The sequence below is a fragment of the Neofelis nebulosa genome, chromosome 2 (assembly GCF_028018385.1).
Source record: "Neofelis nebulosa isolate mNeoNeb1 chromosome 2, mNeoNeb1.pri, whole genome shotgun sequence".
In the NCBI taxonomy this organism is placed as follows: Eukaryota; Metazoa; Chordata; class Mammalia; order Carnivora; family Felidae; genus Neofelis; species Neofelis nebulosa.
The window spans coordinates 207,968,900-207,985,032 of NC_080783.1; the positions used below are offsets into that span (position 1 = coordinate 207,968,900).

The 16,133-nt window shown below is 52.4% G+C and overlaps 1 protein-coding gene across 11 annotated transcripts in view; it reads left to right on the forward strand.

Moving 5' to 3' along the window:
- Positions 1-16,133, forward strand: part of TMCO4 (transmembrane and coiled-coil domains 4) — a 104,543-nt gene that overhangs the window by 14,906 nt on the left and 73,504 nt on the right. For all 11 annotated transcript variants that reach the window (XR_009258372.1, XR_009258371.1, XR_009258373.1 and 8 more), the window contains exons 5-6: positions 5,937-6,111; positions 6,853-6,880. Coding sequence is in view for 8 of the 11 variants with exons in the window: in XM_058718855.1 (XP_058574838.1) it covers positions 5,937-6,111; positions 6,853-6,880 (203 nt within the window). In the remaining 3 variants the exon portion in view is untranslated. The remainder of the gene's footprint in view (positions 1-5,936; positions 6,112-6,852; positions 6,881-16,133) is intronic.

A 16,133-nucleotide genomic window follows, 5' to 3' on the forward strand; every position in this document is an offset into this window, starting at 1 on the left:
ATAAGATGGACTAGGCCGATGCTGTCCCTGCCCATAAACGGGACACAGCCTAATGGAGAAAAGATGCTTATTCATGCATGCAGCGTGCCTTCGTTGAGCACCTACTCTGTGCTGGGTGTCGTGCTGGGCCCTGTGGAGAAAACAAGCAAGGCCTGGCTCCTATCCTCTAGGGGCTTATGGTCGGGATGGGGGAAGGCACCCAAATAACTGACTACCATTATACTAGACAGATGGGGTAAGTGCCCGGATGAGTTCAAACCAGGTGTCATAGGAACAAAAGATTGATGGGTTTAATGACAACATTAGTATCTGTTGTTGCTGATATCTTGGACGGATGTGTTTCAATCACACATTTGGAGTCAGAATAGCAGAGCTGTGAAAAGCCTCCAAGCCTTTGAGGGTTCTTGGGGGAGAGAGTTTAGAGGCAAGACGAGGGGGCATAGAGAGGCAGACGGAGTGGTCCAGGGCCTGGAGCCTGCTTTAGGATTCTGTGTCTCCCCAGGGCTGTGACCAGGGGGTAGGCGTGGGGGGGGGGGGGGCGCACACAGGTAAGACTTTCCTTGGGGAGAATGGATTTGACTCAGGGACAGGTTGGATGCTGTGGATGGGGCAGGGGGAGGAGCTGTCTATGGCCCCAAAGTTCAAGGTGGAGGGTGGGGCTAGAAGGACAGAAATACCATCACCGAGAGGGGAAGCGACAGATGAGGGCAGGAAATGACAGGAGATTTTTTGCATCTGCAGTATTTTCAGGACTTCCTCCCCAAAGGTCCCCCATGAGTAAACTTCCCCATGCTTTAGGTCTTAGCTGGGTTTTTATTTGTTTTGTTTGTGTTTTATCTTCATCCATCCCGCTGAATACTTGAACACAGCCCTCTACTTGGGGGGCACCTCCAGGACCCTCCCCACCCCCTAGACCAGGGTGTTTCTCCAGCCACATGTTCAGCGACCCAGCCCTGCGACCACCACGCTCTTCCCATACCCACCACCCCTCCAGTTTGGGCTCTTGGAGGGCGGGGCCTGCCTGGTTCACCTGTAAGTCCCCAGAGCCTCCCATACAGGTTGGTGTAGCTGACAAGCCAGTACACAGTGGGGAGAACTTTGTGTACTTTGTTCACATCAGCAGATGTTCATGGGGCACCCGGGTGGCTCAGTCAGTTAAGCATCCAGCTTTGGCTTAGATCAGGATCTCTCAGTTCGTGAGTTCGAGCCCTGTATCAGGCTCTGTGCTGACAGCTCGGAGCCTGGAGCCTGCTTCGGACTCTGTGTCTCCTCTCTCTGCCCCTCTCCTGCTCGTGCTCTGTCTCTTTCTCTCTCAAAAATAAATAAACACTTAAAAAAAAAAAAGGGGCGCGTAGGTGGTTCAGTCGACTGAGCGTCCGACTTCGGCTCAGGTCACGATCTCATGGTTCGTGGGCTCAAGCCCCACATCGGGCTCTGTGCTGACCACTCAGAGCCTGGAGCCTGCTTCCGATTCTGTCTCCTTCTCTCTCTGCCCCTCCCCTGCTCATACTCTGTCTCTCTCTCTCAAAAATGAATAAACATTAAAAAAATTTTTTAATAAAAAAATAAAATAAAATAATGTTTAAAAATTTTTAAAAATTAAAAAAAATTTTTTAATTAAAAAGACATTTGTTTTAAAGTTTTTACAAACCCCACAAATGTTCATGAGCCTGCACTGTGTGCCAGGCCTGTGCTGTGCCAGGCACATGGAGAAGTGAGTTATCATCCTGTGTGCCCCCAGCCCCCCAAACACACACACATCCAGGTACCACTTTAAGCACACATGCTTTTGCCTGGCCAGAAGCACTTGCCCTGGGGTATTTCCTTTCTGAAAGTTTACGATCCAGTTGTCAGTTCATTCCACGAGATCTCTGTTTTCTTAGGCCTAAAACACATTTTAAAAATGACTTCAGTCATTTTACAACCCAGCTATACTTGTTGATTTCCGTAATCTTTTTCCTTTTAAGTTTATTTATTTATTTTGAGTGAGAGAGAGAGAGAGAGAGAGAGAGAGAGAGAGAGAGAGCACCCAAGCAGGTGAGGGGCAGACAGAAGGAGAGACAGAATCTCAGGCAGGCTCTGAGCCATCAGCACAGAGCCCCACTCGGGGCTTGAGCTCAGGATTCATGAGATCATGACTTGAGCCGAGATCAAAAGTCAGGTGCCCAACCAACTGAGCCACCCGAGGTGCCCCAGTTTCAGTAATCTTTAGAAAAACACTCTGGATTTTTTTGTCACGTGGGACATAAAAGCAAGCCTTTTTAATGTATTTATTATCTGAGCCATAAACATCACAGATAATATTCCCTAAAATTAACTCTGTTTATTTTTTTATTTATTTTTTTTTTTTAAATTTTTTTTTTCAACGTTTTTTATTTATTTTTGGGACAGAGAGAGACAGAGCATGAACGGGGGAGGGGCAGAGAGAGAGGGAGACACAGAATCGGAAACAGGCTCCAGGCTCCGAGCCATCAGCCCAGAGCCTGACGCGGGGCTCGAACTCACGGACCGCGAGATCGTGACCTGGCTGAAGTCGGACGCTTAACCGACTGCGCCACCCAGGCGCCCCAAATTAACTCTGTTTATTAAGCGTGGAGAAATTAATGGGGTAGAGTAGGGGACCACAAACGTTTTCTGTAAAGGGCCAGGTATTTTAGGCTTGCGAGCCACGTAGCTGCTGTGGCCGTCACTCAATTTTGCTGCCATAGCCTGGTAGGAGCCAGGAACAACATGTAAAGGATAAGTGTGGCTGTATTCCAATAAAACTTCATATACAAGAGCAGGGCCAGCTTTGGCCCACGTGGGTAGTTTGCCGGCCCCTGGTGCTGGAGCTTTGGACTCATCGTGAGAAACGCTGGATTCCTGTTGAGGCTTTGTCTCGATATGGCATTGAACCTCTGCAGCCCACGTGCTCCATCCGTGGGGAAGGGGGGGAGGGGTGGCGCAGGATGCAAGGGGACGTTTGATGCACCTGCCCAGCCAGTGCCCAGAGCTTGGTGAGTGCCCGGGAATATAATCCCTGGACAGGGGCAGTCTCTGCGGTGGTTAAACACGGCCCCTGGTGTCATGGAGATGGGGGTTTGAACCCTAGAGCTGTCATGTCACCTCTCTGGGTCTAGGTTTCCTGATCTCTGGACTGGAGTAAAAATAACACGTCCGTCCCTGGTAGGGATATGGCGAGAAGTAAATGAGTCGGTGTGTAGAAGGCGCTTACCTAGCGCAGGGACTGACGGATGGTTCCTCTGTGATTGTCTTTTGTGATCACGGTTGCTGCTGATATCACACATTTCGATAAACCAACAACCACATTAGAAGCGATTAGCAAAACCCCGCTGATCTAAACGCTGTTTGTTGTTTAATCAATGGCTGTGCTGCCGCTTTACGACCATATTTATTCATTTGTTCCTTTAAAGAAACACACGCATAGCGCTTTGTACGGGCCAGCTATTGTTCTGAGCACAAGGCCAAATGTTAACTTACTTAATCCGGTCGGCCACCCTGTGAAATGGGTTTCGTCATTATCGCCACCCTTCTATAGACCAAGAAACTGAGGCACACGGAGGTTGAGTAACTGGTCCAAGATGACACAGCCAGTGACAGAGCTGAGATTTGAACCAGAGGCTGTGCTCTCTACGCCTCCACTCTTATTAGGAGATGCTTGTCTACATCCAAGACTTTCTTGTTGGACACAGGGCCAGGCCCTGCTTAGTTTACTCCGAAGGAATGTTTAGTTCACTACGTCGTTTCCTGCCTCCATACACACCCATGTAACCACCCCCGGGGTTATCCCAGTAGATTGCAGTCGGGTAAATTATAATTGTAGTAGCAATAGCTAGCATTTATTGAAGGGTTATCAGGTGCCAGGCCCTATTATGGTGTCACTTAATCTTTCTATCCGATCTCTGAGGCACATCCGCATTTTATAGCAGAGGAAAATGAAGCTAAGAGAAGTGAAGTAAGGACATGAACCCAGCCGCTGAGGGAGCCAGGACTCCCCGGGCACCGGACTTCAGAGCCTGACTCTGAAACCTATTCTCCGCTGCCTCCCTTGACCACGTTATAACCAAAGCAGTGAGGCCAGCTGACATGACTTGAGGATGTAGGAACATGCCAGGCCCTGCTCTGGATGCTTCGTATGTATCATCTCATTGAGTCCTCAAACAACTTAATGAAGTTGGTCTCAGGGCGCCTGGACGGCTCAGTCGGTTAAGCGTCCAACTTCGGCTCAAGTTGTGATCTGTCAGTCCATGAGTTCAAGCCCCACGTCAGGCTCCGTGCTGACAGCTCAGAGCCTGGAGCCTGCTTTGGATTCTGGGTCTCCCTCTCTCTCTGCCCCTCCCCCACACTCTCTCTTTCTCTCTCTCTCTCTCTCACACACACACACACACACACACACACACACACACACACAAAATAAATAAACATTAGACACATTTGAAGTTGGTCTCCTAAGCCCATTTGCAGATAGGGAAACTGGGGCAAGAGGAGGTCAGTTTACTTGGCACGGTGCCACATTACTCAGATGTCCCTTCGGGAATGGCCTCCTCCCGCCACTGCTGAGACAGGGCTGCCCGCACGGCCGGGGCTGCCTCGGCTGAGGAGAGCCGTCTTGCCCACGCTTCTGCCCCCTTCCTGGGCAGCCCTCTTCCAGTGATGGCCTGATGGGGTGGGCGTGGAAAGGCCCCACTGGGGGCAGCCCTGAAGGGTCTCCTATCTCCCTGCAGGGTTGGCTGAGGCTTCTGTTGAGGCTGCAGTGCAGCTCGGCCTGGCGGCCAGTCTTGCTTCCTGGAGACTGAACCATAACACTGTCAGGGCAGGATTGTAGCTGGCCCACAGCGACCTCTCCACTGGGCTTGGGCACTGGCGGCTCTAGGGAGGGGGTGGGTGGGCTGCCTGGGATCCATGGGGGCCCCCTGAGGTTGCCCACACCACCAGGGAGCTCAATTTGTTTTGGGGAGACCTGATTCCACCCTGGCCCCGTCAGAACCCAGGGTGCAGAAGCCAGCATGAGCCCCAGGGTAGTGTAGTCGAGGCAGGCTGGGACGTGGGTTTGCAGAAAGACTTGGCCTCTAGGCCTCAGCCTTTTTTTTCTGGACTGGTGGACTCACCTCCTAATTGACCCTCTGCTCCGGGGGCCCCCCATCCCCCCACCTAGTTCACCACGGTCACTGCGAGGAACGTTGGTGGCTTTGAAGCAAAGCCTGATGTGGACTCTGTCCCAGTCTCCCAAACGCTGTGTGCTTCCCACAGCTCAGGGGTCCCTTTCCTCCTGGGGTCCTCCAGGGGTCCATCACCTGCCCAGGGACTCCTGTGGGACTAAAGCAAACGACGGCCATGGGCACCGTGGGGGGAAAGACCCTTCCTGTGCGCTTACCTGCTCCTGCAGTGGCCGACTTCTTTCCTGAAAGCATGTCCTCAGTGATTTCTGACAGCAGCAAATCAAATCACCTGTAGGATGCCTTTTCTAGCAGCTTCTAGCAGCTGCCCCTCACCTCTGCAGGTGGGTCTGGGCACTGCCTCTCTGGACACATGGGGCTCCATTCCTGCCTCTGGCCTGGCCTGTGGCAGGACACGAGGGTGTGTGAGTCACGTACGTGTCTGTGAGCTTCTCCCCTGAGGCGGGGTGCCTTGTTCCTCTGATTCCTCAATCCCCCGGCACAGGCCGGGCGCAGGGCACCTGTCAGTAACTGCTCATTACCCTCCTTCCTGTGGTTCATCAGCTGCTTTGGTGAAAGTTCTGGTGGGAGAAGAAGCTAAGATCCACGTCACCTGAAATTAAGTTTCTGGCTCTCTGTCTTCTTCTGTGGGTCACGGTCACCGTGGTTTTTGTACAAGCTGGCTGTTCACACCCATGAACGCATCTCACCCAAACTTCCCAGTGGCCTCATGAGACGTGTTCTGGGAGCCCTGGGATCTAAGCCACGTCTGTCTTACAGCTCCTTCTGCACGGAGTTTGTGGCGGGCCTGGTGAAGTGGCTGGAGTTGCCTGGAGCCGTCTTGCCAACCATGACCGCTTTTGCCAACGGCCTGGGAGGCGAAGGAGCAGACGTGTTTGCTGCCATTTTATTGAAGGACCCCATCTTGAAGGACGACCCATTGGTGATCGTTCAGGTACACCCACCACCCAGGAGGTGCAGCTGGCTGCGGGGGAAAGAACAGATGATTTCCTTTCAGAGTCAGCCTAGAAATCGCTTCTAGTGGGGTGGGGTCATTGAAAGCTAAAACAGTTCGTCATAATATCACAGGATGATGATCAGAGCTAATAGTAAGTTACCGTTACTGAATATTTACCGTGGCTTTAATTTCATACTTAAACAGTGCTTATTATGTGCTAGCACCTTACAAATATTAGCCCATTTAATTCTGCAAGCCACTTTATGAGTTAGAGTGCGTGATCATCCCCATTTTATGAATGGGAAAACTGAGGCACCGAGAGGTTAAGTAACTTGTTCAGGGTCATGCGGCTTGACAGGTGGCTCAGCCGGGACTTGAACCTTGGCAGTCTGACCCCAGAGTCCGGGCTCCTGAGTGCTAAGCTGTGGTGCCTCTTTTTGGAAGCAGGAGCTCTGCTCTGTGCCCTTGGGTAAGTCACTTAACCTGCTCAGGATGCAGTTACAGCAGGCAGCTTATGACGCGGGCTGTTGTCGAATCAGTGGGTTTCCCTCCTTGAAAGTCTTACCCATTTCTTTCTTCATTTTCCTACCTGTGTGGCTGGCTCACCACTAGAACATAGGGCAGAGATGTTTTGTCGGTCTCGTTCCCCCACTTGGTAAAAGTCAGTAAGTGCTGTTCAAACAAGCAGGCTAGTTACGTATCGAACGTATTGCTAATTCCTGTCCCCTTTTCCCCCAGGACCTTCTGAGCTTCTCCCTCCAGGATGGTGAGTTGATTTTCTAAGTTCTGTATATTTGGGGTGCTCATCTCCACCCTTGGCCAGGCAAGCCAGTGACAGGTGTTGCGACCTGTGGACCTACCCCCCCCCCCCGCCCCCACCATGGTCTTTTGGTGCAGGGAAGGAAAGGGACCCTTGTGTAATGGGGGAGCCAGTAAACACTTTGTTTGTGCCAGACATTGTGGGTGCTCGATAGTTATTTCTCAAGGCCCCATAGTTTTACCTCCTAAGTAGCTCTTGGGTCTGGTCCCTTCGCTGTCTCCACCTGCCATCCCAGCCCCAGCCGCCATTGCCCCTTCCTGGCATCCTCACTGGTCTTCCTGCCTCCATTCCAGTCAGCACTTTGTTCTCACGCTGCAACTCAGTGATCTTTCCAGATGCACGTGGGACCACGCGCGGCTCCCACTGCCCTCAGGAGCGTGGCCCCCAGCCTACCCCGCCTCATCTCTCAGCACACCTGTCCCCCCTCTCCACAGCGGCCTCCCCAAGCGCCTGTGCTTCCTGCACCGTGGACTTTGCACATGCCCTTCCCTGCTCCTCTTATCCAGTTACTCCTACCTTGCCCTCAACCCTCCACTCAGGCATCTATTCCCTGGGGAAGCCTCTGCCCCCACCCCCTCACCCCCACCCCCCGTCTGGGATGCTCCTCCCAGCACCACGTGGCCACAGCTGCAGTTGAATGGTCACGTGATTCTTTGCAGACTTCTCCTCCGGACCATCAGTGCCAGGCAGGCAGAACCACATCTGGTTTCCTTACCACGTATTTCTAGTACCTAACATAGCACCTGGAACATAATACATGCTCAGTAGCTATCTGTTGAATGAATTAAGGAGATAGATCTTACTGCCCCGTTTTGTGGATGAGGAAGTCGGCTCAGAGAGGTTAAGTGATTTACCCAAAGCTGCACAGCAAGTGGCGGTGTGGGATTCTACCTGCTTTCTTTCCTGGGGCTGTCATGACAAATTACCGTAAACTGGGCAGCTTGAAGCTGCAGAAATGTGTTCTCGCACAGCTCTGGAGGCCCGAATTCTGAAAGCAAGGTGTCAAGCAGGGTCTTGTTCCCTCTGAAGGCTGTTGAGGAGACTCCTTCTTGCCTCTTTCAGACTCTGCTAGCTCCCGGTGTTCCTCCGCCTGTGGCCGTATCTCTCTGGTCTCTGCCTTCATTGTCCCGTGGCTTCCTCCTCCCTTTCCTCTCCTCTCCTCGCCTCCTGTAAGGACGTTGTACAGGTTGTCCTCATCTGGAGATCTTTAACGTAATTATATCTGCAAAGATCCTTTTTCCAAATAAGGTCACGTCCCCAGGTGTCAGGGCGTGGATGTATCTTTTGGGGTCACCATTCAACCCCCTGCAGCACCCAGGGTGCTCTCCATCAAACGCCTGGGCTGCCTCGTGAGCAGCCCCCTGCCCCCGTAGCTCCGCATCAGATTCTTCCCACCACCTCCTCTCTGCCCGGGCTCCCCTGTTACTGTGTGTGCGGCTTCTTCTGTTCCCTGAGCTGGCGAGGGGTTTTGGCACAAAGACCTCCGATGTTTATTCTGACGGCAAGCAGGGAGGAGGAACAGAGAATGACCGGTGAGATCCCAACAACCTCCAGACCATCACATGGGGCAAAATTTTGCTGGAAAAATTACAGAAAATTACATTAAAAAGGTACATAGGGAAAGTGGCACCAACTTCCCGTTGGAGCCCTGGCTCGTGGGGAGGGGAGGGTGGGAGGAGGAAGAAGAATGGAATCACGAGAACAGCATGTGCAGGAACACGGGAGGAAAGAGCACACGGGAGAAGGTCACTGGGGGCAGGAGCCCAGCGGGCAGGGCTTTGAGCCACCTTGGCGGCTGAGCTGGGGAAGACAGCAGGGTGCATTTCCCCTGGGCAGACTTTAGGAGGCGTCCCCATCGGCCAGGCGTGAGGAAACGTGGCCTCAGCGAGGGCAGCCGAGATTCTGGGGTGAAGGGCTGCCCCAGGAGTCATTCTGATGGAGAGACAGCAGAATGGCTGACGGACCAGATAGAGGGAATGCAGGAGAGCGACCAGGAGTGACGTCTCGTCTCTGGAATTCTGGCTGCCCGATGCCAGTTGCCTGCGTGTTCGGATCCAGCTGGGGAATCCTGGTGTGTGTCTTAAGTGACGCTTTCAGGCACAGTGGCGGTCAGGGACCCTAAGAGAGTAGGGAGCCTACACAAGCCCGACGCGACAGGTCACAGAAGCTGGTTTCTCACACACGCTTGCAACTAAAGCTTTGTTCAGTGCAAGGTCCGTGAGGATGACAGGGCACAGAGGTCACCCTACCTTGGGGCTTCTTATTATGAGACGAATACATTTTTCTTTCGTACTGTTTTTAAAAAGAAAGAGCCTTAAGTCCCTGCTCTTCGCAGTGCGGTCCGTGGACCAGCGGCGTCAGCATCCGGGAACTTAGGTGGAAGGCCGCACTCGGGCACCACCCAGGCCTACTGAACCAGAATCTGTGCATGGACAGGATCCCAGGTGGTTCCTTTATAGTCTGAGAAGCGCAGCTCTAAGGCTCAAAACCCAAAGTATATTTTTTGGTCCTCCTGTATCCAGACAAAATATTTTCACTCCATATCTCAGAGCTGAATGGGGCCCCAAGGGTGATTTGCTGAGCCCCTGGTCTCGGACACGTGTGGCATTAAGTAATACTCCTCTGTTTGCTGGCGAGGCTTGCCCCAGGAAGTGGCACAAGTGGTCTGAGAACATTGCTCAGTCATATCACTGCTTTTGGGTTTTTGGTTGTCGTTTTGTTTTGTTTTTTTTTTAACAGAAGTAAGGGAGGGATAATAATGTCTGATTCTCCCGGATGCTCGCGGAGGAAAGGATTTGAGTTTGCACGGAGGTCTGAGACCCAAGTGGCTGGAGAGCACAGACACTCTCACGTTATAATCCTGTAATGACTAAGCCACCAGCCGAGCATTCACTGAGTGTCCACTGTTGCTGAGGGCTGTGCAGCACCCCTCCCCCCGGGTGGGGGGGGTGGGGCATGGTTGAGGCTGTTGCTTCCATTTTGTAGGTCTGAGACACATGGTCAAGGTCATCTTGGATGAGCCTCTCATTTTTCCAAGTGGAGAGATTAAGGCCCAGAGAGGGGAAGAGGCTTTCCCAGGGACACACAGCGCCAGAGGCAGACTAGGAGTCAGACCCAGGTCTCTGGCCTCCCGGACCAGCACTTTGTCCCACTGCCTTACCACTGGGTGGGAGGAGAAGCTGTCCCAGGGCTCCTGCATTTGCCTCAGTTTCTCCCTTTCCTTACCTGGAGAGTCGTGTTCATCCCACCCTGCTTCCTGCCCCCCACCTGCAAACCGCAAACCCTCCCGAGCACCCTCGAGCAGTTAGGACACAACTTACCCCTTCTGCTATGGGTGACCTTGGCCACAAGGTCTTGTTCTTGCAGAACAGTTGGGGTGGGTTTAAAACTGCGGGTCTTATGTCACCACCCGGTACGTCCCAGGGGCGTTCTCTGAGCCGCATTGAGCCCGGCACTGCCTTTTAGATTCTATTGACAGTAACCACCACTTGGCACCTGGCCCTTTTCACACATTGTTGCGTTTCACCCTCACAGCCACCTTTACTGCAGGCACCCCGCCCACTTTACACATGAGCAAACCTCAGCTCAGAGTAACTGAGTAACTGGCCTAAGCTGGTGAGTGGCAGAGCTCGACTTTCCAAAACGAGTACTGCTAACCAAAACCTTAGCGGATTTTACCCCCAAGGGGTGGGATATCCAGAGGCGTCCCCACGGAATGTCATAGAACCCCGTCTCTGAATAACACCAGTCCCCGATCGCATCGGGGGGCCTTTGGCTTATCTGATGGCCTCACCAAGTGCCTGCAGACATGAACAAGAGTAGCTTCAGCAACACACTGGGACCCAGTGGGGGCAGGTGCTGGGGTTCCAAAGGTCTACAGAGGTCAGAGGTGGGACCCTGAAACCATCTAGACCGCCATCTCATCATCTAGATGGGGAACTGAGGCCCAGAGATGGGACTGGCTCGCCAATAGTTGTCATGGCTAACTCTTTATCCATATTAATGAAGAACCAGGGACCAAGAAGTGGGGGCATTTCGGGAGCCAGCCTGCCTGGGTGTTAAAGTTCAGGTTGTACTTTGGCAAGTAACTGAACGTCTCTGTGCCTCGGTTTCCTAAGGTGTCAAATGAGAGTAAGAGTAGTCTTTACAGGGTGGTGGTAAGGATCCAGTGAGAAACACATGCCAAGTGCTGTGAACAGAGCCGGCCATGAGTGCCACTCACATGTGGTGGGGGTTAGACGTAAATGACAAAGCCCTGGAAATCAGGAAAGCTGGATACTTACCCTGTCCCTGAGACGCCCTCGTTGTGTGACCTTGATCAAGCCACTTAGCCTCTCTGAACTGCAATATCAAATAAAAATAAGGGACAACAGCCAGATGCTCCTTAAAAACAACAAACAAACAAACAAAAACTGTCTTTGGTTCTAAGAGCCCAGTTAGGGATCTTGGAAGGAGAAGATCAGGGTCATTGTTGGCCCATTTTTTTAGGTACTTACTTCCCCCATAAACTCCACGAGGACAGGGCCCTGGTCTGGCTTGTTCACCATTGCATCCCAACATCTACCATACTGATGGGCACGTAGTAGGCATATAGTAATAGATGGATAGATGGAAGGGTGCATGGATAGAAGGATGGATGGATGGATGGATGGATGGATGGATGGATGGACGGATGGATGAAGAACAAGTGGACAGGTGGACAGAAGGGTGAATGGATGAATCAATGAATGGGTAAATGGAAGGATGGATGGATGGATGGATGGATGGATGGATGGATGGATGGGTGGCCTTCCTTTAGAGAATGAGCTTGGATATTAGCAAGGTGGTTTGTCTGAACTTGAGGGTTAAACCATCTTCTTCTACAGAGATTAATACAATAGGAAGAGGCTTTCTGTGCCCCTAGGTTTCTCTCTGGGTGTGAGGTGGGGTGATTAGTCATGGAATCAGCCCAGGAAATCAGTATGAAAGACGGCATTTCTCAGAACTTCCTGGAAGTTTGACCTTTACCGACAGTACTGGGATCTTCGTCACCAGACGGTGCCATCTTGGCAGCTGGGTGGACTTGTGTGTGCGCTAATCATGTTCTCTTCATCCACTAACAACCCACCACACTCTTTCCCCACACAACTGAAAAAAATGAGTCTTCTCTATGTGAAGGTTCCACTGAATCCAAACTGATAGCTCTCAGCCAGGTTCCTCAAGCTCAGCACTATTGGCATTTGGGACTGGATCATTCTTTGTTCTGGGGCCGTCCATTCACTGTAGGACGTTGAGCAGCGCCCCTGGCCTCCACTCACTAGATGCCAGTAGCCCTTCCTGGGTTGTGACAACCAAAAATGTCTGCAAAGTTGCCAAATGTCCTCTGGGGAGCAAAAATGTCCCTGGTTGAGAACCAGTGCTCTAGGACCCAGAATTTGCCCATCTCAGGTGGGGCTGGTTTATGTACAGCTGGTAGTCTTTATAAGTTATCCTGGTTGCTCTCCTAGGTTCTGCACGTGGATTGGGAATTGCTACACAGTATATAATCCTCAGGTCAACTGCTGAGGAAGGCAATATTACCCCCACTGACCAGGGAGGCAATCAGGCTCAGGAGGTTAAATGAGTAGCCCAGGGTTACATTTCAAAGGAAGTTTCGAAATTCCATTTAAGGCAAAGTGAGTGTCACCGTGAGCTCTGCGCTGGTGGCCAGGAAACTTCACCTGAATCGTGGGGTTTGCCCTCTGTACTCTGAATCCAAAGATAGCATCGACTCCAGGCTATGGGACTGGACGTCCAGGCAGTCTTTGCACAGACTTGATTCTACTTTGTGAGGTCTTTATTACTGAGTTGCAAACCCTCCCTCCCTGATGGATCAGAGAAGACTGAGGTGTTGGTGTTTTGGCGTGGTGAAATTGCAGACACCATCACCTGATTGCTGAGGTTTTTTTGTCTGCAACTTGAGATTCATGCAACCTGTTATCGGTATCAAAAACCGGTCCAGGGGCGCCTGGGTGGCTCAGTCGGTTGGGCGGCCGACTTCGGCTCAGGTCATGATCTCACGGTCTGTGAGTTCGAGCCCCGCGTCAGGCTCTGTGCTGACAGCTCAGAGCCTGGAGCCTGTTTCCCATTCTGTGTCTCCCTCTCTATGACCCTCCCCCGTTCATGCTTTGTCTCTCTCTGTCTCAAAAATAAATAAAAACGTTAAAAAAAAAAATTAAAAAAAAAAAAACCGGTCCAAACACCGGCAGGTAAGAACTGAGCACCCACTGTGTGCGCCTGGTCCTGTGCGAGGCCCCGAGAGTAATTCTCCTCATAGCTGATACTCCTTGAGGGCCCACTGTGTGCACACCCTGAGCTAAGTCTTTATACTAATTCATTAAACGCCACAGTGACCCTAATGCGCAGATGCTATTACTGTTTCCATTTTACAAAAGAAGAAACTGTGGCCCAGAGAGGGAAATAACCTGCCTAAGGTCACACAGCTGCAAAGCGGTGGGGCCAGGGTTCAGACACAGGCAGCGTGGTTCTAGAGTCTACTCTTAGCTCCTGCTGTGCGTCCCATGTAGGTAGAAATTGATTAAAAAATCCTCTTCCTCGTAGCTGACTTTGAGGAGATTTGACAAGGTCAGAATTGAGAGGGGGTACCCCGGGTGGCAGGAAGAACGAGAAGGTGGAGCTGAAGGACCATGACCTTGAAGTAGCCTTGTCACCACCCTCATGCCCCTAATTGTCCCCCTGAAATAAGCCGTGGACGGAAGAGGCAGGCGTCATACCCGGAACAATCCGAGTTCAGTTCCTGCCCTGTGAGGGGGGGGCCGTCCTAAAGGTCGCATCCCTCCATCTGTGTTCTGCGTCGCAAAGTGAAGACGCTAGGCAGACAGAAAAGCTTAAACCCAGGGCCTAGTGGTGGGCAGCGTGGGATGGCGCTAGATTCTTTATATGCAAAAAAAGTTCACTTAGTGTAAAAATGGGGATACATTTTCTCGAAGTTTCTAAAAGTCGGTCAATTGAGGGCCGCCTGGGTGGCTCAGTCGGTTAAGCGTCTGACTTCGGCTCAGGTCACGATCTCGCGGTCCGTGGGTTCGAGCTCCGCGTCGGGCTCTGTGCTGACAGCTCCAAGCCTGGAGCCTGCTTCGGATTCTGTGCCTCCCTCTCTCTCTGACCCTCCCCTGTTCATGCTCTGTCTCTCTCTGTCTCAAAAATAAATAAACATTAAAAAAAAATTTTTTAAGTCAGTCAGTTGAGGGGACGCTGGCACAGCAGGCTGAGTGACAGTTGTATGTGTACAGCCTGAGACGTGTGTCCTCAGACCCTCGGGAGAGGAGTGAACAAGCCCCCGGCCTGCCTAACATGGTGCACGGTGTGGACACTAGCAGGGTAGTACCTCCTGTCCTGACTTCTTAGCCGGGGTCTTCACATAAGAAGTTCTGTCTTTCTCTGTCTCTCCCAAAAATAAATTAAAAAAAGAAAAAAGAAAACGTGGGGAGGGCAGCCTTGTTATTGCAAGACCTGGGGTGCAGCCGGCATTTCGCACCGCACTCCAGAGGTGCTGCTTGGCCTCTGGTGCCCAGGACAACGCTGGACAATGACGTGCAAAATGCAGTAGCTTCTCTCTTGGGAGATGCTGGGGGAGGAAGGAGCCCAGAAGGGCAGGTTCTGGCCCCTGGCTCTGTCATGAACACCCTGGGTGACTTTGGACATGCCCCTTGCTCTTCCTCGGCCAGAGGGACCAGCTGGGCACCAAGGGGTTCCGCAGTACGTGGTTGTGTGTCTGAGGTGGGCACTGGGGCTGCTCAGCAGCGGTGTGGGGGCCGGCACGCTCCTGCCGCCTGGTGGCAGAGCTGAGATCCCTAGGTTCCCCACACCAGCCCGTCACTACCCACCCCCCCCCGCCCCCGCTCCCTCCCCCACCGACCACCACACCAAGATTATCTAAAGAACAGGGTGATTTGTCACCTTTATATGTGCTTGTGGACCATGGCCTAGGGCCATGCCTGGAATTGTGTGCACACGCTACATACCCCTGAACACGGAACACGGAAAATAGGATTTGCCGCTGACCTCATGGGATTGCCCTAGAACCCCCAAAGTCACTCCATAGTAGATTTGCCTTTTTTTTTTTTTAAACGTTTATTTATTTTTAAGACAGAGAGAGACAGAGCATGAACGGGGGAGGGTCAGAGAGAGAGAGGGAGACACAGAATCGGAAACAGGCTCCAGGCTCTGAGCTGTCAGCACAGAGCCCGACGCGGGGCTCGAACTCACGAACCGCAAGATCATGACCTGAGCCGAAGTTGGACGCTTAACCGACTGAGCCACCCAGGCGCCCCTAGATTTGCCTTTAAAAGACAGGCACAGAGGGGCGCCTGGGTGGCTCAGTTGGTGAGGCATCCAACCTCGGCTCAGGTCATGATCTCGTGGTTCATGAGTTTGAGCCCCGCATCGGGCTCAGTGCTTGACAGCTCAGCGCCTGGAGCCTGCCTCAGATCCTGTGTCTCCCTCTCTCTCTGCCCCTCCCCTGTGAATGCTCTCTCTCCAAAAATGAATAAACATTTAAAAAAAAAAAAAAAGCCACAGTGTAACGAACAGAAACGTTGGCATCAGATAAGCCCCGCGTCGTTATCCAGGCTCCATCACTCTCTCAGATGAGTGACTTAGAAAGTTTCCCTGCTTCTGGGCTTCCCTCTTGTACAGAGCTGAGCATCATCATTCCAAGCTCCTAAGACCGTTGGGAGGGCAGCCAATCACACGTGCAAGCTCCTTGGGTGGTGATACCTGGCACTTTAGTAGGGGTGCCGTGGACAACGATTTTCCTTCCCGCCCAGGTAGCACAACGGGCCGTCTTGATCACGCCCCTGCCTCTGGGCATCAGGATGCCCAGACCTTCTCAGACCAGGACGCCCCCTGCTGTATTTCTCATAGTGGGGACCACCTGCTCCAGGATCGCCTGGGGAGCCTGTTAAAGGTGCAGATTCCTGAGCCCCATGCCAGACCTGCACGTGGGGCCTGGAGATCTGAATTTTCACCAGCTCCCCTGTGACCTCCCATTGTGGGGCTCAAGACCGCACGTCACCACATCTGCATTCACATGCTCACTGACTTGGAGATTCCCGTCTCCTGAGGTCCCGAGAGGTGGGGGTGCAGAGGCTGCCCTGGGGCTGCTCCAAGCCCATCTGACCTTGGACTTTTGCAGGTTCCTCCCAGAGAGGGTGGGGGGACG